At 39.2% G+C, this 21,065-nt stretch overlaps 1 protein-coding gene across 1 annotated transcript in view; it reads left to right on the forward strand.

Moving 5' to 3' along the window:
* The window catches only part of NAA16 (N-alpha-acetyltransferase 16, NatA auxiliary subunit), a 62,000-nt gene extending 41,421 nt beyond the window's left edge, over positions 1 to 20,579 (forward strand). Inside the window, exons 10-20 of the mRNA XM_068984347.1 lie at positions 2,241 to 2,313; positions 4,393 to 4,562; positions 4,900 to 5,052; positions 6,832 to 6,960; positions 12,791 to 13,004; positions 13,937 to 14,124; positions 16,158 to 16,266; positions 16,693 to 16,791; positions 17,102 to 17,245; positions 19,131 to 19,228; positions 20,011 to 20,579. Of these exons, the coding sequence (XP_068840448.1) occupies positions 2,241 to 2,313; positions 4,393 to 4,562; positions 4,900 to 5,052; positions 6,832 to 6,960; positions 12,791 to 13,004; positions 13,937 to 14,124; positions 16,158 to 16,266; positions 16,693 to 16,791; positions 17,102 to 17,245; positions 19,131 to 19,228; positions 20,011 to 20,208 (1,575 nt within the window). The 3' untranslated portion in view covers positions 20,209 to 20,579. The remainder of the gene's footprint in view (positions 1 to 2,240; positions 2,314 to 4,392; positions 4,563 to 4,899; positions 5,053 to 6,831; positions 6,961 to 12,790; positions 13,005 to 13,936; positions 14,125 to 16,157; positions 16,267 to 16,692; positions 16,792 to 17,101; positions 17,246 to 19,130; positions 19,229 to 20,010) is intronic.
* The last annotated feature ends 486 nt before the right edge of the window (positions 20,580 to 21,065 follow it).

Consider the following 21,065-nt stretch of genomic DNA (forward strand, 5'->3'; position numbering starts at 1 on the left):
AGTCCAAATGTTAATTTTAGAACAGACTTGTCTATTTCTGGAAAAAAAACACTGGGATTTTGATGGAGATAGCTTTGAGTTTATAGGTCTCTTTGGGTAGTATTGATATTTTAATAATATTAAAATTTCCAGTTCATGAATATGGGATGTGTTTCCATTTATTTATGTCATCTTGAATTTTTTTCAGCAGTGTTTTATAGTTTTCATTGTACAAGCCTTTCACTTCCTTGGTTAAGTTTATTTCTAAGCATTTTATTCTTTTTGATGCTATTGTGAATGAAGTTGATTTAGTAATTTCCTTTTCAGATTATTTATGTGTAAAAGTGCAGCTGATTTTTGTGTATTGACTTTCTGTGTCTTGCTGGTTTTTTGTGAAACATCTGCAGAGAAAATTTTACTTCTTCTTTGTCTACAATTTGGATGCCTTTCATTTCTCTTTCTTGCCTTCCAGCAGTAGGACTTGCAGAACTGTGTTGAGTAGATGTGATGAAAGCAGGCATCCTTGCCTTGTTCTTAATCTTAGTAGTGGAAATAAATTCAGTCTCTCCCCACTGAGTCTGATGTTCATTGTGGGTTTTTCATATTTGTCATCGATTATATTGAGATAATTTCCTTCTATTCATGGTTCGGTAAGTGTTTTTATAATGAGAGAGTGGTGAAATTCATCACATACTTTCTGTGCAGCAAGTAAGATAATTACGTGGGGCATTTTCCTTCATTTTGTTGATATGGCATATTACATTGATCAGTTTTAAGGTAAACCGTCCTTGCATTCCAGGAATAAATTCCTCCTGGTCATGATGTGTGATCCTTTTAGCATGCTGCTGAGGCCTATATGCTAGTATTTTGTTGAGGATTTGCATCTGTATTTATTCATCATGAGTATTGGTCAGTAGCTTTCTTGTGGTGTTTTTTTCTGATTTTGGTATGAGAGTAATGCTGGCCTCGTGGAATGATTTTGGAAGTGTTCCCTTCATTTCAGTTTTTTGGGAAAGTTTGATGTTAGTTTTTAAACTGTTCAGTAGATTTTACCATTGAAGCCATAGGGTCTGGGGCTGTTCTTTGTCAGTAGGTTTTGATTTCTTGTTTAATCTCCTTACTAGATATAGGTCTGTTCAGATTTTAATAAACATTCTTTTAAAATGATCTTTGTTTTAAATATCTTATTAAATAATACAGCATTATTGTTACTTTTTTTTTAAGACTGTATTCATATTCTACTACCCTCATCCATTTGGTCATATTTTCAGTAATGAGTGTAAATTCTTCCTTTTTTTTGGTTTATGTTACGTATTTCCCCCACTGTTAAATGTTGTCCCACGTATTCCTTATTGCCCTTCTGTCTGAGAGAATTACACCATATAGTGCAGTATTCTTACCAGAAAGATATATAGGCCTGAAAAGTGTTTTAATTTGATCTTTGTTTTTTGACTGCTGTCAGTGGGATATTAAAATAATACTAGATTGATCACATACTGTTATAAATTTTAATTGGTTTTCTTCACTTTTTGACCTTTGTTTTTCTGAAGTTCATAAGTAAGATGGCTGTGTTTTCTGATGCATTCTGAACAGGTAGCATCACAGCCTGTACACAGGAGCTGCTTTCTCCTGCCACTCTAATTCATGTCACTCTTGCTGTGTGCTCTCTGGGCATAGCACGTCTGCAGCGTAGCTCATGATGTTTTAGTCCTACCTAAGCATAGCATTGGAATGACAACTCATTAAAATGATCACTGGAAACAGAGTTTAGACATTTAATTACGAGTTTACTTAACTTCTTCCATCAACTCACTGTGTAGTTTAGATTATTTCACTTGACTGTTTTTGTATTGGCATTTTAGAAGATCTGAGAATATAATGGTTTACAGCTTTACCCTGTGACAGTGGGAACCAAAAAGCGATAAACTGTTAATAAATTACACAGGTGTGTTCATTGGCCAAAAGGGAGTGTGTGGTAACTAGTGATAATTTGTCCATTAGTTTCATAATTTGAAATGAATTATTGAGATGAGAAATTAATGAGATTCTATTTTACTATTAATAAAGAGAGCAGTACATTTTCTGTGTTTTTCTCATTTTCCTTCCAACATGGAGGGTGGGAGTGGGGAAAGCAGGCATCTCAATTTATAGTTAATTTATTGTTCTGAAATAAACTGTATGTTGTTTCCAAATCTAATTTAATCCATAATAAATAAAATATTTTAATAAAAGATTTTTTTAAAACTATGTTTCTTTAACAGGTTTCCATAATCCAGGAGCTTGTTACTAATTATGAAACCTCTCTTAAAACGTGTGACTTTTTTAGCCCTTATGGTAAGTTTAAAGTAGATTGAGTTGAAATTTGATTATTCATTTCAGTCCATTTTTAATCACTTACAGTAAAATTACGTTCATTATGTGCTACATGATAGCTGTTCACTAGTTTTTTAATTAGTGAATGAAATGAGAAGAGCACTTGCAACCTAAAGTAATTAAAAACTTCCGTAATCTTGTGAAGTGGGAGTTAACCTCATTTTAATATGAGTAAACAGAGTCCAGTGGTTGAGTAGCTTGACCAAGATCCAGTAGTTAATTTTTAGATGTATTTTTCCTGAATGCCTAGTTTTGTGTTCTTTCTACTTTTGTGTTCGTGTGCTCAGTTGTGTCCGACTCATTGCGAGCCCATGGCCTGTAGCCCGCCAGGCTTCTCTGTCCATGGGATTCTGCAGGCAGGAATACTGGAGTGGGTTGCCATGCCCTCCTCCAGGGGATCTTCTGACCCAGGGGTGGAACCCGTGTCTCCTGCATTGCAGGTGGATTCTTTACTGCTGAGCCATGGGGAAGCCCTAGTGGTCTTCCACAGAATGAACTCTCAGACCACACATCTTAACACCTGGTCCACACGCAGATTTTGCTGATTATTTTAAAAAATGTATAATTGGTTTCTTTGAATCTGGATCCAGCTTAGGTCCACAGTTTACATTTGTTTGTTAGGTTTCTGATACTCTTTTAATCTTGGGTGGTACTATCCTGTCCTTCCTTTCTCCCCTCTTTTTAAAGGCTGTTTGTTGAAAGGTCATTTGTCTCATGGAACGCACCATGCTTTGAATTTTGCCGACTATTTTCTCATGGTAGCGTTTAATACATCTTGCTGTCATCCATATTTCTTACAAACTTCAAGTTAGATATATAGGCTTTTTTTTTTCCTTTCTTGCATGTTGTGCTGTACAACATAAAAGATCTTAGTTCCCCGACCAGGGACTGAACCCTTGCCGCTGCAGTGGAAGCACAGAGTCCTGAGCACTGTTCCTCTGGGGAAGTCCCCTAGGTTTATAGGCTTGATTCGAGTACTTCACAGGTGACACTTTGAACTTCCTGTTACAGCACATCTGAAGGCCGAAGACATTCTGGTTGTCTTCTTGTGAAACACAGATTCATCAGAATTTAGATGTTTGTCAGCCTAATCTGGCCATGCATGATTCTTATTGGTCACTTACCTGGTGATTTTTGCAGCCACTGCAAAAATTGCCTTGATCCCTTATTTCATTCCGATCATCATTCCTTCTGCATTTATTAATATTAGCTGGAGTTCTTGTAAAGAACTTTTCCTCCTCAGATATTTAACCCCCCTTAAATACAGTGTATATGAGAGGAGCAAGATAATGCTTGGCTCTTTGCTTATATTTATTATTTGTGTCTTGATTTATGTTAATTTGTGTGTTTGCTTTGTCGTTTCATTTGGTCAGCTAGTCTAGGAGACCTTCTTGTCTTCTAAGGTAACATGAGTAAATTCTCCTTTCTGCTCTTCCTACCTCATTTTATACCTGTGTGTCTTCCCTTCTGATACCCATTTTGAGAGCTAGGTGTTTCTTGTTTATTCTTCTGTAGTTTCGGGGCACAGAATGGGGACCCAGATAGAGGTCAGATGGTTGTTTGTGACAATCTTGTTAAGAGTGTACCCTCCTGATACCCTTCAAATTGGGGTTTCCCTGGTCTGTGTCAAGGCCTGGACGATCCACGTAAGCCCTGGCAGTTCTTGCCTCTGTGGAAATTTTACGTGGTGGTTAGGGATGTGTTTTCTCCAGGCTGTTTTCCTTGGCTTTTCCTGGACCTGCTGCCTTAATGCTCTCTGCCTGAGAATTCGTAGTTAGGTTGACCTGCCTCCTCTCCCAGACTGTTTGCTTGGCATGAGGTGTAGGTAGAAGCTTGTGAAAGCAGCATCGTTGCTCTGCTCAGCTGTTGCTCCCTGAACTTTGTGGCTTGAGGTTGAAATTGAATTTCTGTTGAAATTGGTCATTTTTACTGGATTTTTATTCTAATAGTTATTGATTTCATTATGCATTGGGGGAAAGAAAGCGAGTTGCTTCATTTTGCCTCATTCCTTATAATAATTGTGTGTTTGTTTGATTGCAGAGAACGGGGAGAAGGAACCCCCAACGACACTACTCTGGGTTCGGTACTTCCTGGCACAGCACTTTGATAAGCTTGGGCAGTATTCTTTGGCTTTGGATTATATTAATGCTGCAATTGCTAGCACTCCAACTCTAATAGAATTATTCTATATGAAAGCAAAAATTTACAAGGTAAAATCTTGGTCATGTTTTTTGAATAGTTGAAGAATTTGGCCATTTTAAGGACCCGTGGAGTTTTCTCTGTGGAGATAACTTAGGGGACCCTGATTATTTATTCCCCATACACTAATAATCCTAAGGAGTTTTATGTTGCATAGTCATATAGTCAGTGTTAATCGTTTCATTCAGCTCTTAGTAAATATGAATTTTAATGTATCTAAAAAAATTCTACATAGATTTGACATAAATGTAACATTTCTAATTTGTCTTTAAGAACTTTTTCTGTTGTATCGTACCCATATTCTCTTAATCATAACAGTGACGTCTTTAATACTTTCATCTCTTAAAGCATATGGGTAATCTCAGAGAAGCTGTCAAGTGGATGGATGAAGCTCAGTCTTTGGATACGGCTGATAGATTCATCAATTCCAAATGTGCAAAGTATATGCTTCGGGCAAATATGATAAAGGAAGCAGAGGAAATGTGCTCCAAGTTCACAAGGGTAAGAAATAGCGTGTCGTTGTCTGAGTTAGTAAAATTAAACTTGAATTCTCTGGTGATGCGTGAAGTTTGCTGGTATAGTTCCTTGGAATTCATATTTGTCGTCATTTTTTTTTATCTTATTTAGCTCCTATCCTAAGTGTGATTGTTTACTGTGGTTGATGAGCGTGCATGTGCTTCTGGTGTGTGCGTGCTAAGTCGCTTCAGTCACATCCGCCTCTGTGCAGCCCTGTGCACTATAGCCTGCTGGGCTCCTCTGTCCTTGGGATTTTCCAGGCAAGAATGCTGGAGTGGGTTGTCATTTTCTTCTCCGGGGATCTTCCTGACCCAGGGATCGAAATCCGTCTCCTTTGTCTCCTGCATTTTCAGGCAGATTCTTTACCACTGAGCCATCTGGGAAGCCCTGTAGAGAAGTAAAGTACAATAGAAGTACAATTAGAAATGAGAGTATTTAAGTTAAATAAGTTCAGTAGTTTAAAAAACAACAACAAAACACCCACGCAGCAAACCACAGCCAACTAGGACATGTCTGAAAAGACCCAGGAGAATGAGAAAGAAGGGGCAAGTTCAGCTGTTTGAGGAAAGTAGTTCCCAAAGTCTGGGGCTCAGCTTGCTCGTCATAATCGCCTCCAGCCGTCCACTCTTGACAACTTGCTGTGCCATGTAGTTAGTTACTGCATTGCTTCCCTGGCCAGGCGTGTCCCTGATGGTGGTGGGCAGCGGTGAGCTGGGGGAGGAGGGCTGCTAACGACTTCCATACCAATTCACATCTGCTCTGTAATACGTAAGTGAAGTGCTCCTATTTCCTTCTTGCAGATTTTTCAGTTTATAATATTTGTAGAGTTGCTGAGGCAGGTTGAATAGTTCTAGTTGGTAAAGTTTTGAAATGAAAAATACAGTCGATTTCTTATAAACATATGTAGTTATCAAACGATGGAATACCTGTAGCCATGAAGAAGACATAAAATGCCACCATAATTTTGTTTACCCAGAGATAACTGGTTTTTATACTTTTTCAATGAGAATTCTGAAAATTAAACTGCTAAACAGTGGGTGTGAAAAAGAAATGGAAGACTGAACTTAGGTAAATATACCCATATCTTTGCTGTCATTCTTGGGGTCCCGTAGAATGCATTTTAAATAACTGTCCTACATTGTGACAGAGCTCCACGTCCCTGCACTGAGACCAGGCACTCTGTGCTTTGCATTCTCCCGCGATACACACTGAGCCCGAATTAGCGAATATTCTTTCATTTAATTCACTACTGCCCCTTATTGTCATCATAATCCTCATAGACATAGTTCTGAAAGGAAGTGACAACTGATGGCTTGATGTGGAGGAAGGAGACTTGCAAAACTGAAAAGCGGGCTGGAAACTACTATGAAGAGATTTGAAAACAATGTTGCGAATAGCAGTGATCCTAGGTCAGCAAGGGAAAGGTTAAGTGGCTTTTGCTTAATAGACAAAAGACAGGTGCTTCATAGGATCCCTATCTTAAATAGGTTAAATAAAAGCTTTGGTGTTTAAAACTTAGCTTCAGTTACCTGTAGTCTTTTCTGTGTGGGTTGTTGACTGTCTCAAGAGAGTTGGGTAAATAAGGCATACAGGTTCAAGTTGGTAGGAGCCTTTCGGAAGCACGTTGATGTGTTTATTATATAATTTGTCACTGCTACTTATTGTCACCGTAATCCTCATACACATTGTTGTAAAAGAGAAAACGGGGTTTTTAGGCTCTCTTGTGTTGTTTGCTTTCTTTATTTGTGGTTGCTGCCATTTCAGGAAGGGACATCTGCCACGGAGAACCTAAATGAGATGCAGTGCATGTGGTTTCAGACAGAGTGCATCTCCGCTTACCAGCGCCTGGGAAGGTACGGGGACGCTTTGAAAAAGTGCCATGAAGTAGAAAGGGTAAGTTAACAAGAGTTTGGGCTTCATTTTTCTCCAGAAAAGCAGGTATATTTCTACAAGGGCTCATCTACCTCTTCTAACGACTTTGGAAAACTTCACTGTGAAAAAATTATCGATCTTTAGCCTTTCACACATTCAGAAATTGTGAATAAATGATTCCTTTCTTTGGATCCTCAGGTGGTAATGAGGTAGACATGTCTGCATATTTTTGTCTGAAGCAAGAAGAGAAGGATTAGTTAAGTTACTGTTACTGTTACTAACATGTACTCAAAATTTCTCTTTCCTAATTGGGCCGTTACTTGATTTTCATCCCCAGCCTGGAAAGATGCACAGGCCGAGGGCCACCTCTCTCCGCTCTGTGTCAGGATCTGCTCTGTAGTCAGCCTCTCTCCAGTTTGTCTTCCCAGGGTGTGTGTTCTCACCTCCTGCACTTCTGTACCCAACGTGGGGCTGGCTTGCAGGCTTATGTTACGACTTGCTAGGATCTTGTGTGCGATGTGCCTTAGGAAGGGGGACTTTTCTTTTCCTTGTGTGTGAATTTTTGTTTTCCTGTTCTTTGTCATCTCCGAAGCACTCTTCTTCCAAATGGACCACGGGAGGAAAAGAGCCACAATGCACCCCCGAGGCAGGCCGAGGCAGCCTTCAGCCAGGGGTCACTCGGCAGCCCCGTCCTGAGCTGGCGCAGTCAGGTGAGCCTGCGGTCTGCACCCTGGCAGCCACTTTGGCCTTCTTCCCCACATGAAAGTAGTGAAGTTGCCCAAAGGAAGGCTGGACCTCTTAGGGGGTGGCTTTGGTCGGGAACTGGAACTAAGATTCTATTAGAGCCCTTTCAGAAGTAGTGTAGCTTTTGCTTTGTTCTTTGCTTTTTAAGCCTAAACTTGATGGCTGATTGCTGGGGAAAACCCTTCTCATCTTCTCGGAAACTGTAAAGCCTTTGGATGATATGTGAAATATTCAGGCAATATCCAAGCATCCTAAGTTTAAGTCAGGCTCTGATTTCTGTGACCAAACCATAGATCACCAGCTTGTTTCAACATCCTAGACGATCGTCACTTTAAAAGCATTCTGCTCGTTACTAAGGAAAGATGCATTTCTGTTACCCAGAACATTCTCAAGGAGTCGTAGCTTGGCACTTACATATTAGTTGTTCCAGCACGACTATAATTAGGAGTTGATCAGACTTTCTGTGGAAGTCAAATTTCAGCACCTTGGGATCATTGGGAACTTCTCCATCTCTAGTCCCATTCCTCCTAACATTAGTGACTACTTTATTCTTTTCAATGTTTTTTATTAAGAAATTGTTAGACTATGATTACCAGCTGTTCCATTACTAAGTTTCATTTAGATTATGCTTTCTCCTGAGTTTTTAGTGGTTTTGAATAACTACAGTTGACCCTGGAACAAAGTGGGTGTGGGATGCCAACCCTCTGGGAAGTTGAAAATCTCCCTGTGACTTACAGTTGGTCCTTTGTATACGTGGTTCCAACATATCCCTGTTTCTGTATCCATGGATGCAACCAACCATGATCACGTGGTCCTGTAGAATTTACTGTTGGAAAAAACTCACATATCAGTGGGCCCACATGGTATTGTTCAAGGGTCACCTGTATTTCCAGTTTAAAAAATGTGTTTTGACTGGTAGAAAGCATTTTTGAAGGAAAAAAAATTAACAGACGATCACTGGTTATCAGAGATGGTAGAAATCATCACCCTCTGGTTATATTATGTAATTATCATCGTTGGAAACTTTACTAAGTATCTTTAGGGTTTGCTGTTGGTCCTTAAGAATATAGCCAGAGGCAGATACAGAAGAAAAGATCCTATTCGCATGACGCTTAGAAGCTAGTCTTTATAGTGAGTAATTCACGCTAAAAGGAAAAACATTAGTGTAGAGTACAGAGAGGGCGATTGTTTGCTGATGAATGCTTCTGAAATGATTAATTTTTCTCTCTCATTTTGGCTGCACTGGTCTTTGTCGCAGCACGAAGGAGCTTCGCTAGTTGTAGCGCGAGGGCTTCTCTTGTGAAGCGTGGCTTCAGCGGCTGTGGTGCACAGGCTCAGTCGTCCCAGCACGCTGGCTGCTCTCCCTGTCTTGAGCAGGTGTGGTTGCCCCCAGGCCTGTGGGATCTTAGTGCCTTTACCAGGGGTGGAACCCAGGTTCCCTGCATTGGAAGGCTGATTCTTAATCTCCAGACCGCCAGAGAGCTCTCTGAAATGAGTTTCTAATAACATTAATGTCATCTAAAAGAAAATTCTTAATGATAAAAATTGTAAGGATTTAGGGGTAATTACAGAATTAAAAGATACAACAGATACCTATTTGAGTTACCTTTGTGCCTGGGTTTTAAATATTTTAGTAAAGAAACGAGCACCTTATTCAAAAATAAAACTTTGGGGACTTCCCTGCCAGTCCAGTGGTCAAGACTCTGCTTTGCCAGTGCAGTGGGGGCACAGTTTGAATCCCTGTTCAGGGAACTAAGATCCTGCATGCTGTGTGGCAAAAAAAAAAAAGAATATATATATAATTTTGCAGTTGACCTTCTATATAAAAGGTTTGAATAGAGAACTAAGTTCCAAGAAGGGCTTGAGTCCTTCTGCCTTCAAGAATTCTTTCACTGAAGGCAGTTTCAGCCTAGGACATACTGCTTTGCACTCTTACTAATTGGATTTGAAATGTTAGAATTCTAGAATGGTCCACTGTAGTCCTTTTCCTGCCTCCTCCTTGCCTTCCTTACAGGGTTTAAGATTACATATAGTGATTATGTAGTCCAACCCAATCAGATGTTTAGAACTTAAGTTTTATTAAAAATAAGACAGAATGACCACCTGCAGACCATTGGCTATAAACTTGTGTTCAGAATAATATTTTTAACTATTTTTTCTTTCAAGAATGAGCTTCCCCCCCACCTTTTTTTCAGGTGATTAGTTTCTCATTATTTTAGCATGTAGATTTATATCTGAGAGGAGCAGTGCATATTTCTAAAACTTTTTGATAAGATCTAAGGTTTCCAGTAGATCAAAACCATAGGACGTTCGTAACTTTCTCTTTTTTTAATTATTAGTTTTATTTATTTATGGCTGTGCCGGGTCTTCAGTGCTGTGTGGACTTTTTCTCTAGGTGTAACACCTGGCTTCTCATTGTGGTGGCCTCTCTTGTTGCAGAGCAGAGACTCCAGGGCGCACAGGCGTTAGTAGTTGCAGTTCCAGGGCCCTAGAGTACAAGGGCAGTAGTTGGGGCACACAGGCTTCGTTGCTCCACAGCATGTGGGATCTTGGATCAGGGAGCGAACCCATGTCTCCTGCATTGGCAAGGGGATTCTTCTCCACTGAGCCACAAGAAAGCCCGTACTTTATCTTCCATTGCGCCTTCATCTTTATCAAGTTGACACTTACTTTATAACGACAGATTTTCTATAAAGGAAGTAAGAGTTGCTCATTGCCCTGGTCGGTCTGGCTATTACTTCTTTTACTTGTTTGTTTGTTTATGGCTGTGTCAGGCCCGCGTTGTGGCACACGAGATCTTTGTTGAGGCATGCACACTTCTCAGAATTGTGGCACGTGGACCCAGTAGTTCGGGCTCACAGGCTTAGTTGCCCCTCAGTATGTGGGATCCTAGTTCCGCACCCAGGAACTGAGCCTGTGTCCCCTGCATTGTAGTTAGAGAGACCTCCGTGTGGTGAAGTCACATGGAACTGTTCACACACATCAAGCCCATCTCAGCTCTTTGTGTTGGCAGTTAACTGCAGGATGTAACCTGGTGGGGACACTGAGCAAAGAGGATATAGGACATCCCTGTGCCGTCTTTGCAACTTCTTTGTCCATGTTCATTTCAAAACGAAACGATAAGAAAGTCAGCCTAAGATGATTTAGTTGTTCTTAAGTAGGAATATGCCATCCTGAGCAGGTTCCTGAGACACAGGGCTTTAAGCACAAGAACTGAGAAAGCCTCAGACACACTAGGATAAGTGGGTTGCTTTGTTTCTGGAAGACGGTGGCTGGAGAGAGGCGGCCTATGGGCGGTTACTGATAAAGAGGCGGCTTACACGCTTGTGGTTCTGTGTGGCTCCCTTGAGACCTCACTCAAACCTCATGCTCTAGGAATGTCTCTTGAAACTTGCGTCTGCCTTTTTTTTTTTTACACATCAAGGTTTCTCGCCCTAAGAACACTGCAACCTCTTAGACGTTTTCGTCTCATGTGTTCCATGATTTTGGGCACTGCCATTTTTCCTCAGTCAGTTGTATTGAGTTTTAAGATATTATAGTGCTAGGTATAATGTGATTTATATTAACCGTGAGCAATTATGTAATGCCTTCATTAAAAAAAGGTATTTGATTTGTCTTATTGATGGGAGGAATGAAACTTTCAAATATACCATTAAAGCATGGTTCGTGAAGTAGTAAATATAAACTAATGTGGAATAGTCATTTTTTTCACCGTTTCTTTCCCTTACACTGTGTACATTTATTCTTTTTATCTTAATATTTTAGAATATCAGGCTCTTAATGTAATTCTGTGCATGATGTATTTCTAGTTACCAAGACAACTAAAATTATCGAATGAGTTACTAGGCCCCCAGGACAGAGGGAGATGAAGTAGTAGAAGAGTTTGATCTGTGTTTGTGTAATGAATCACTCATTTTTCTATATATTTTTGGAGCAGCTGAAGTAGGGAAAAAGAAAGAAGATGGAGGTGGAGATGCACGTAGGGAAGAAAATAAAAGTATAAATGGTTTTGTTGGGGAGTTAGTCATCTTTTCTTTCATGTAAGGGATTAGTTCTTAACGCTTTGGGGGCCATGGGCCCTTTGAGAATCAGTTGAAAGCTTCAAGCTCTCTCCTTAGAAAAACGTTACTTTGCTTATTTATACACAGACTCCAGATTTTAAACTTTTGCTAAAATGGGGTATAGTTAGATAAACGAGTTTAATGAGTGAGAGAAAGCCATAACACCTGTGCTTGTGAAGCAGTTTACTGTTTAGAATGAACTTTAAAATAATTACTCGATCCCCTAACAACCTATGAGATTGGCTGTATATATTTTTTTTATTCCTAACTTAGGTTAAATAATTGAGGCTGTAGGAAATTACGAAGTCACACGCCTGAAAAGCAGCTTCTCTCTTGAGTTGGCACATATTACGCTCACTGAATGTTTCTGTGCCAGGGAGTGGGGATGGATATGACAGTCTTGTCCTTGAAGAGGTCATGGTTGAGTAGAACCATCTGATGCATAGACATTCAGTGTAAACCTGTATATGTTTAGTCTCCATTGAGAGCTCTGTTTAACTCTACCTTGCTGATTTTGAGGGAATACTGAGAAGTATTTATTAAAACTAAAATATTGGTATATTCTAATTTCCAGATTTAAAGAATAACCTGGGCATCTGCCTTTCTTTTATTAGGCTGTGCCACATGGCTTGCGGGATCTTAGTTCCCCAGCCTGGGTTGAAAGCACCGGGTCCTCACTGCTGGTGCTCAGCAGTGACTCCATGGGCTGGAGCCCGCCAGGCTCCTCTGTCTTGAGTGGGTTGCCATTTCTTCCTCCAGGCTTAACCACTGGACTACCAGGAAGTTCCCCTCATCTCACTTATTACATATAAATTGGGTATCTTGAAACATGATTTATAGGGAATGGGGATGGAATGTAAGGAAGACAAGCTTAAGTTGAATGCAAAGAACAACTTGAGGTCCTTTGTATGTTAAACCCTGGAGAGGGCAACTAAGTGAAATTGCGACTGCTTACATTATCTTATGGGCTGTTTATGATTTTCTTTTCAAAAAGTAGGCGTTATTGACGTAAATGTAAGGGATAACTTTGTGGTTTTGTTTTTAAGCACTTTTCTGAGATAACTGACGATCAGTTTGACTTCCATACTTATTGCATGAGAAAGATGACCCTTCGGGCCTACGTTGACCTTCTGAGATTAGAAGATATACTCAGGAGACATGGATTTTATTTCAAGGCTGCTAGATCAGCTATTGAAATATACTTGAAACTGTATGATAATCCCTTGACCAGTGAAAGCAAACAACAAGAGAGAAATTCAGGTAACTAAAAAGAGACTTGCTTAAAGAGACTTGAGAACACAGAATTTCAGAATGTCATTAACTTAATGATGGAAAAGTATATTATCAAATGAGTGTGAAGGCAACATTAGATAATGGATATACCCCCCAAAAAATAGGGGGAACACTTAGAAAAAGTTGATAGGGTGTTGTCCTGTAATTGATGTTTATGCGCTGTTTTGTTTTTTAAAGTGGTAATTGAAAATAACTGAGCTTTTAGAGAAAAAAATATATTTGTACAGGTTCTAATACCTACTTGACTGAAAAGAGTAATGCCAATGAGAATATCTAAATACAACGTTTTACCCACTAACACGTCAATACCCAAGAATATTTGAGAAATAGTGGCATGAAAGCAGATTTCTGATCACTTATACCTGTGTGCTTTTTCTCACTTCTTGAATTTTTCCGAAAGGATAATCTTCAGCCCTACTTTATACAGTTCGGGACTTGAGATTGAGAGAGAGGATTTGCCTAAGCCCATGTATTGTGTAGGAGGAAGAGCTAGGCTAGAGCTGGTTGATTTCAGTTGCTGCAGCATTTGCTGTTGCCCTTGGTGTGTCAGATGTAAGTAAGTCATTAGAAATACACTCTCTCTAAACTGTCATACAGGTGCCTCCCCGTCCCCCCAGATACACTAGTGACAGTTGCCCAATTGCGTCTGACTCTCTGCAACCCCACGGACTGTAGTCCATGGGATTCTCCAGGCCAGAATACTAGAGTGGGTAGCCTTTGCCTTCTCCAGGGGGTCTTCCCAACCCAGGGATTGAACCCGGGTCTCCTGCACGGCAGGCGGATTCTTCACCTTCTGAGTCACCAGAGAAGGCCAGATATACTAATAGTATGCATTGAGTAAGAATATGAGGAAATTGAGAGCACTGACTCAGAGTTCTCATTCATTTGAATATTTACAGAAAACCTGTCACCCAAAGAATTGAAGAAAATGCTTAGCAAGCAGAGAAGAGCTCAGAAAAAGGCTAAAGTAGAAGAGAGAAAGCATGTGGAAAGGGAACATCAACCAAAAAATCAAAAGAAAAAATGGGATGAAGAAGAAGAAACCAGTGGTCTCAAAGAAGAACTTCTACCTGAAAAATTAGAAAGGGTGAGATGACTACACTGTATTTATTTGATAAGATTTGTATTATTTAATTCTCTGCTGACCATAAGTATGATTTATTTGAATCTGTAAATCAGAAGCCAAATTTGTAGTATTAGCTAAGATCATTTTGATGGTCATCAGTAACTTTTAAGTGGTATTATGTGAGTTTGGGCTAATGGAGATTATAGGTAGAATTGTACTTGTGGTAGGCAGAATAATAGCCTTCTAAATGCGTTCATGTTCTAATCCCTGAAAACTGTGAATATATTACGTTACATAGCAGAGAGAATTAAGGTGGCAAATGAAATTTAAGGTTATATATAGCTGGCCTTTACATAAGACGAGTAAACTAAGATCCCACATGCCTTAAGTATGGTGAAGCCAAAAAAAATTTGAAAAATAAAAAACTGGACAGGGAGAGGATTCCTGGACTACCCAGTGAGCCCAGTGTAGTTAATCACAGGGGCCTTAGGGGGAGGAGGGCAGCAGGCAGGGAGTGCTGAGTGATGGGAAAGGACCCTGTCCTCTGTGGCTGCCTGTGAAAGAGAGGAGGGGCCCCGAGACAGGAGAGGTGGGCATCCTGAAGAGGCCAAGAAAAGGCGTGGAAACACGCTCCCTTAAAACCTCCAAGAGGAAACGCAGTCCTCTTGGAGTGCAGTGAGACCCACGTTGGACTTTTAACCTGCAGAACCGTGTCAGATAAATTTGTGGGGTTTTGTTTCGTTTTGGCTGCAGTGTGCGGCACGAGGGAACTTGGTGGCCCAACTGACACCGTTCGGTGTCATTTGAGGGTCTCCAAAGAACTCCAGTACCACAGTCCTGTATGTCTCGGTGCAGAGAGACTTCAGCAAGAGCAAAGTGACCTGTTAGACTAGACCCTCGGGAGGCTCACAGGTGTGCAGGTGGGGGAGTGCCCCGCCCGAGAACGTGGTCGGCTACAGTTCCGTAATCAAAGCGCGAGTGAGGAGGAGGGAGAGGACCTGTGTGTCTTCTCGAGCGGACGCTGTGCTTCCATCACCTGCTGCTCCTCCAGGTTGGGCGGGGACGTCTTGTCCCTACACGGTCAGGCTCGGGTCACACATTGCTCTCTCTTGTGTGTGCATGTCCTCGGGATCACTGATGCGCTGAGCTCACTGGGCAGGATGTGGGCCTCGTGCCACCATCTTTTTATTGTTTTGGGGCACGTCCTGTGCTTCTCTTGCAGGACTTTGCTGCCAAGCAAGGCTGCTTGGTTTTGTGGTTAAGTAAACCTGCTTTCTTTGAGTAATCATTAACTTAAAGAGGTCGCCCACATTTTTTCTACTTAAATTCCCCCGTGGGATTAACTTTAATCACCTACTTTGTCCCTTTACTCTGTCCTTATCATAACCAGAGATTGAATGCGTGCCCCCTGAATTGGGAGCACAGAGTCTTAACCATGGTACCGCCAGAGAAATCCCTAAATTTGTGTTAATACAGTGAATTTTTGGTAATTTGTTAGAGCAGCAATACAGTGAAATATGGCAGCATTTTATATACTTTGCTAGATAATGTTTTAGCAGCAAAGAGAATAGTAGCTTATCTCCACAATTTTCTCAAAATATTAATAGTTATTTAGGAACCAGATTTAGGGAAATATTTAGCTTTCTAGTTTATTCACTGTGAATCTAGTATTTTAAACTTGACTTTTTTTCAATTATGTCATGCAGTTGTATTTGTCTCCTTTAGAATGTCTGTAGTTTAAGGGGCTTGGTAGTATAATGGTATTTGTAGTACCACTTCATTAAGTCTACAGGACAATTTTCTGTATTTTTTTAATTTTTATAAAATTTTTTTGAATTTTCTAATCATGAAAACAATAGAGCTATTCCCATTTTGAAAAGTATTGACTATACTTTGTTTATAGTTGATAGTTAAAAATTTTTTTTTGCTTCTTAGTTATATAAAAAGAACTATGTAGATTACTTCAGCTATGCATTACTATAAAATTTGGGGGGAAATTTGACTTGTGTGACTGCTTTTTAAATATAATAATTTTTCTTTCTGTTTCAAAATAGATAGAAAATCCATTAGAAGAAGCTATCAAGTTTCTTATACCTCTTAAGAACCTTGTTGCTGATAACATTGACACTCATCTGTTAGCATTTGAAATATATTTTAGAAAAGGTAATAGTTTGGATTCAGATTTTAATTTTTTATTTTATCGGTGACCATATTCAGTATAATGTTTGTGAGTTAGATCTGTTTTTGTTTCTTAGACCTTCATTTCAACCTCCCACAAAGGCTCTTAATCCCTTTTTCCTTTGCTACTCAAAACTTTACTGAGTAATAGATTAGAATATTATGATCAAATGAATTATTTGAATAGGCGTACAGATTGTTTACCTGAAGTAAATCTTCACGATTTTTCAAGCATTTCTTTAGAAAATAAAAGTTGTCACTGACAACCAAAATCAACTTTGAATTTTGCTTTGGAGGATTATAGGAAAGATAATACTTTGTTTCTGGATTTTAAGTCAGGCTAAAATGAAGGGAATAAAATAACATACTTAAATATTGATGCTGTTACTTTGCTAATGTTTTTTGACATAGGAAAGTTTCTGTTGATGCTGCAGTCGGTTAAACGAGCTTTTGCTATCAATAAGAATAACCCATGGCTACATGAATGTTTAATTAAATTTTCTAAATCTGGTAAGTATAAAAAAGGTAATGTTTATGTAAAAACAATTATGACAGTTCGCCTATCTTCTATTAAGCTGGACATGAAAGAGATTAGTACAAAGAAAAAAGTTTGCAAAGTACTTAAATGAAGATACTAGCAAAGATAGGTTAGAAATTAGTGCAATTTAAGCTGGAATATGTTTATGTTCCAAAGGAGCACTCCTATTTTTATTATGTAAAATGTATCAGGCTTAATAGTAAATATGAATGTATTTCAATTGATTTTGTTTCAAAGGACAGGCCAAACATACTGTAAACTACAAATGTTCTGTTTTTATAGTGTCTAATCACAGTAACCTTCCAGACATCGTGAGCAAAGTTCTATCTCAGGAAATGCAGAAAATATTTGTTAACAAGGACTTGGAAAGTTTTAATGAGGATTTTCTCAAACATAATTCTACCTCTCTTCAGCATCTGCTTTCAGGTTGGTATTTAGCTCCCAGGGTTAAAATGTTTATGGCAAAAAGTTAGAATGTGATGAAAAAAAAAAAAAAGTTTAGCAAGATGATCAAACTATCAGAGAAAAAGCACACAGTACCATTTTGATCTTTCAGATTAGGAAAGATTATTTTTAAACAACCATACAGAATCTATGGGATGCCGCCAAAGCAACTCTTGAGAGAAGTTCACAGCAGTACAAGCCTCCCCTGAGAATAAGAAAGATCTCTAACCTAACCTACCACCTAAAAGGAAAGGCTATTCGTGTCTGAAAAAAGGAGGCTAAAGTAGGGAAAAGCTGTAGTGTATAAGCAGCCTTGTATTTTACTGCTGCAGGTGTGAACTGGCCTGACCAAGTAGGAGAACAGTTTGTCGTTCTTATCAAGAACTTTGTCTTCTGCTATAGCTATTCATACTTGTGTAAATAATTTTAAAGAATCCAAAGCAAAGAAAGAGTTTTAAGGCCAAAGGTATTAACTGGAATTCTGTGTGTAAGGATGAGGAAAAGGACGGAAGCAAATCTAATGAATGTCCAGTTACAGGGGGAACAGTAGTAGGTCTATAGGATGGACCACCAGGTGGTGATAGGAAGTGATGTCTGTTCAAAAGATTCACAACAGGGGCAAGCAGTGTATAGACAGACTTGACGTATAATACAGTCTCAGCTGTGAAAATACCCATAGCAGAAAAGCTGAAGACAAGCGTGTATTAAAGCTTTAATGGTTGACTTTGAATGTTGAGGTTATGTGAGACTTATTTTTTTCTTGTATTTTTATTACTTTGTATATTCTGTGTTTTGAGGACTTACTATATCCTGCCCTGTTACAGGAAGGATTTTAGGCAGTCTATTACAAATTCATAAAATGACAAGGTAGCATTAAATGCAAGCTAGAAAAAGACTGGAAACAGAACTGGGGACAAAATAAATGAAGTACATAATGTAATTAACTATGCGCCTACTTTAAGCCACAGATTTAAATATTTTAACCTAAGCTTTCTTGTTGTAAAGGGAAACTGCTTGGTTCTGTTATCTATGAAAAAAGTTAATTCCTGTGAAAAATTATAGCACTTCTTGGTAGTAAGGGCAGGTAAGAACTTCTCATCAACAACACAGGATAATGGAAGGAGATATTTCTTTGTTGTAATAACGGGAAATGCCTTTCTAAACATTATGTTCTCAGAAAAAGATCATTTTTACTTCACTCAAAAAAAACGCCATAAAGAAAGTCAAAAGGCCAAGAAGGGAAAATATTCACAGATGTGTAACTGATTAAAGCTAATAATATACATACTAATCTTATAGATTAATAATAATATAAATTAATAAAAGACCAATAAAAAATGAACATGGACCATGAATTTATAGGGGGAACATAAATTGGATTTTACTTTAAAATAGCTTTAAAAATTACTTTCTTCATGAGCATGCAAAGATTTTCCTGTTGTCCGTCTGTCACACTACTCTGGTAATAGTTTGTTCCTTAGGTGTTTTATTTTAGAGTGTCATGTTTCAAAAATGATTTTAGTTGAAATATTGACTGATGCCACAGGGGTAGCCCATGTTTAACATTTCGGGGGGATGGGGTTGTTAACCCTGGTCTCCTGGTAAATGTTTCACAGCCATCTCTTTGTCACAGAAAAAGCCCCAATTTGTAGGGGCCTTTGTGTGTGTGTCTAAACGTAATACTAATAATTTTCTTGTGGCCCCAAGCTGTCAGTGGGATATCATGGAATAGGGAGTTAGGGAAAAAAGGCCACTGTGCAGCCCACTGCTGACTGGGTACCTGGAGCTGTATTTTAAGTCACTGGTCGGTTCAAATCAAATGTAAGACGTCCACATTTACTGCTTTTGAAATGTCTTGGTATTTCAGGTGCTAAAATGATGTATTTTCTGGACAAGTCAAGGCAAGAGAAAGCAATTGCTATTGCCACTAGACTGGATGAAGCTATAAAAGATAAAAATGTAAAGGTAAGATTTTTCACCAACTGATTGCCACAGATTGTGGATACCGAGTGAGCTAACAAAACATCTCTGCAACGTAATTCCTGAGTGGGTCTTCAGAGTTACGACTGGATTTGAATCTCAGCTCTGCTCACTCTGAGCTGTATCATGTTAGGTAATTTACCTCTTTAACGTCCTTTTCCTCATTTATAAGTTGAGGATGAAAAGACGGTCCATCTTAGAGTTAGCATAACAGTTAACTGAAATAGTGAACTGTGAGGTGCTTGACATGTAGTAAGCACTCAGTAAATGGGAACTGTTACTGTTGATAAAGGACACGTTCAATGATCATGGGCTTCCCTGGTGGCTCAGAGGGTAAAGCGTCTGCTTGCAATGTGGGAGACCCGGGTTCGATCCCCGGGTTGGGAAGATCCCTTGGGGAAAGAAATGGCAACCCACTCCAGTACTCTTGCTTAGCAAATCCCATGAACGGAGGAGCCTGGTAGGCTACAGTCCATGGCGGTCTCAGAAAGTCACACACGACCGAGCGACTCCATTTAAATGATTATAGTTTCAGAGATTCACCTTTTTAAAGTATTAGAATTCTGTTGCTTTTTCAAGGCCTCATAGAACTGATTTTTTAATGTTCCTTTTTGTGCTGATTACTTGTTATAGACAGCAAGAAGTTACCTTAGAGTGAGGCCTTGTTGATTTTCTGTTGCTTAATTAACAAACTGCATCTTTTGATTAAGGTGATTATTAACCAGACTATTTTTTAAATAATTTTCTCTTTTTCCTTGTTTACATAGACTTTAATAAAGGTTTCTGAGGCGCTGCTCGATGGCAGCTTTGGGAGCTGCCACTCCCAGTATGAGGAGTACAGGATGGCCTGTCACAAGCTGCTCCCCTTCACTCCTGCTTTCCTGCCCGCTCTGAGCGAAGTCGGCAGGCATGGTGCGGCTCTGAACCCCACAGCCAACTGTGATGTCTTGGCAAATGAAACTTGAAATCCTCTAGAAAGCTGACTTCTCTTAGACTCAAAGCTGAATTCAGGTTAACGTTTCTCTTCCAGCTTGTATTTTAATACAGATAGGAAATGAAATACCATTGACCCTTGAACAACATGGGTTTGAATTGCAAGGATCCACTTAACGTGTTGATTTTTTCCGTAGTAAATACTACCTTACTCTGTGATCTGTGGTTGGTTGAATCTGATGCAGAACCCAGGTAGGGAGGAACTGTGTGTGCACAGGCGGCAGGCTATTAGTGTATGTGTATTTTTGACTACAGGGAGGGTCAGAGCACCTAACTGTTGCTTTGCGCAAAGGTCAGCTGTAATGGATATCATTTTTTTGAATGGAGTATTCTGTAAGCTTATTTTATTCTTTATCTGACTCTGCCACTTTACGTAAAAATCTGTTTAAATTACCTGTTTGTTCTTGTACAGTTGTCTTAAATTTTTCACTTATCAACATGGTGATGGTTGCTGTCACTTCATATTGTAACGATGATAATTTCTTAATTAACCTAAGTTGAATCCAGCTCCACTGTATTATTTTCTTTAGATTCAGGTTTCATTTCAGAATTTTATGTTTTGATCCCTTCTTGGTTTGTTTTGTTATTGTCTGTCTGTTTTTTAAAGCACATCAATATTCAAGTATTAACTGTATGTCAGAAATGGTATGGAACTCCTTTTGGCAAATGTTTATCTAAAGCTTAACTTTAGTGTGATACTTTGTCCACCTTAATTTGTTCTGATGCACCATTTTCTTAATATCCATGAAAATGCTATTGCCTGTTGAATAAGGGTAGTGCAGTTGTTATGTTGATGCTTCAGGGTGTGGGGATCCGTTTGCCTCTTACC

Source organism: Capricornis sumatraensis, chromosome 12 (genome assembly GCF_032405125.1).
Source record: "Capricornis sumatraensis isolate serow.1 chromosome 12, serow.2, whole genome shotgun sequence".
NCBI classification, from domain to species: Eukaryota; Metazoa; Chordata; class Mammalia; order Artiodactyla; family Bovidae; genus Capricornis; species Capricornis sumatraensis.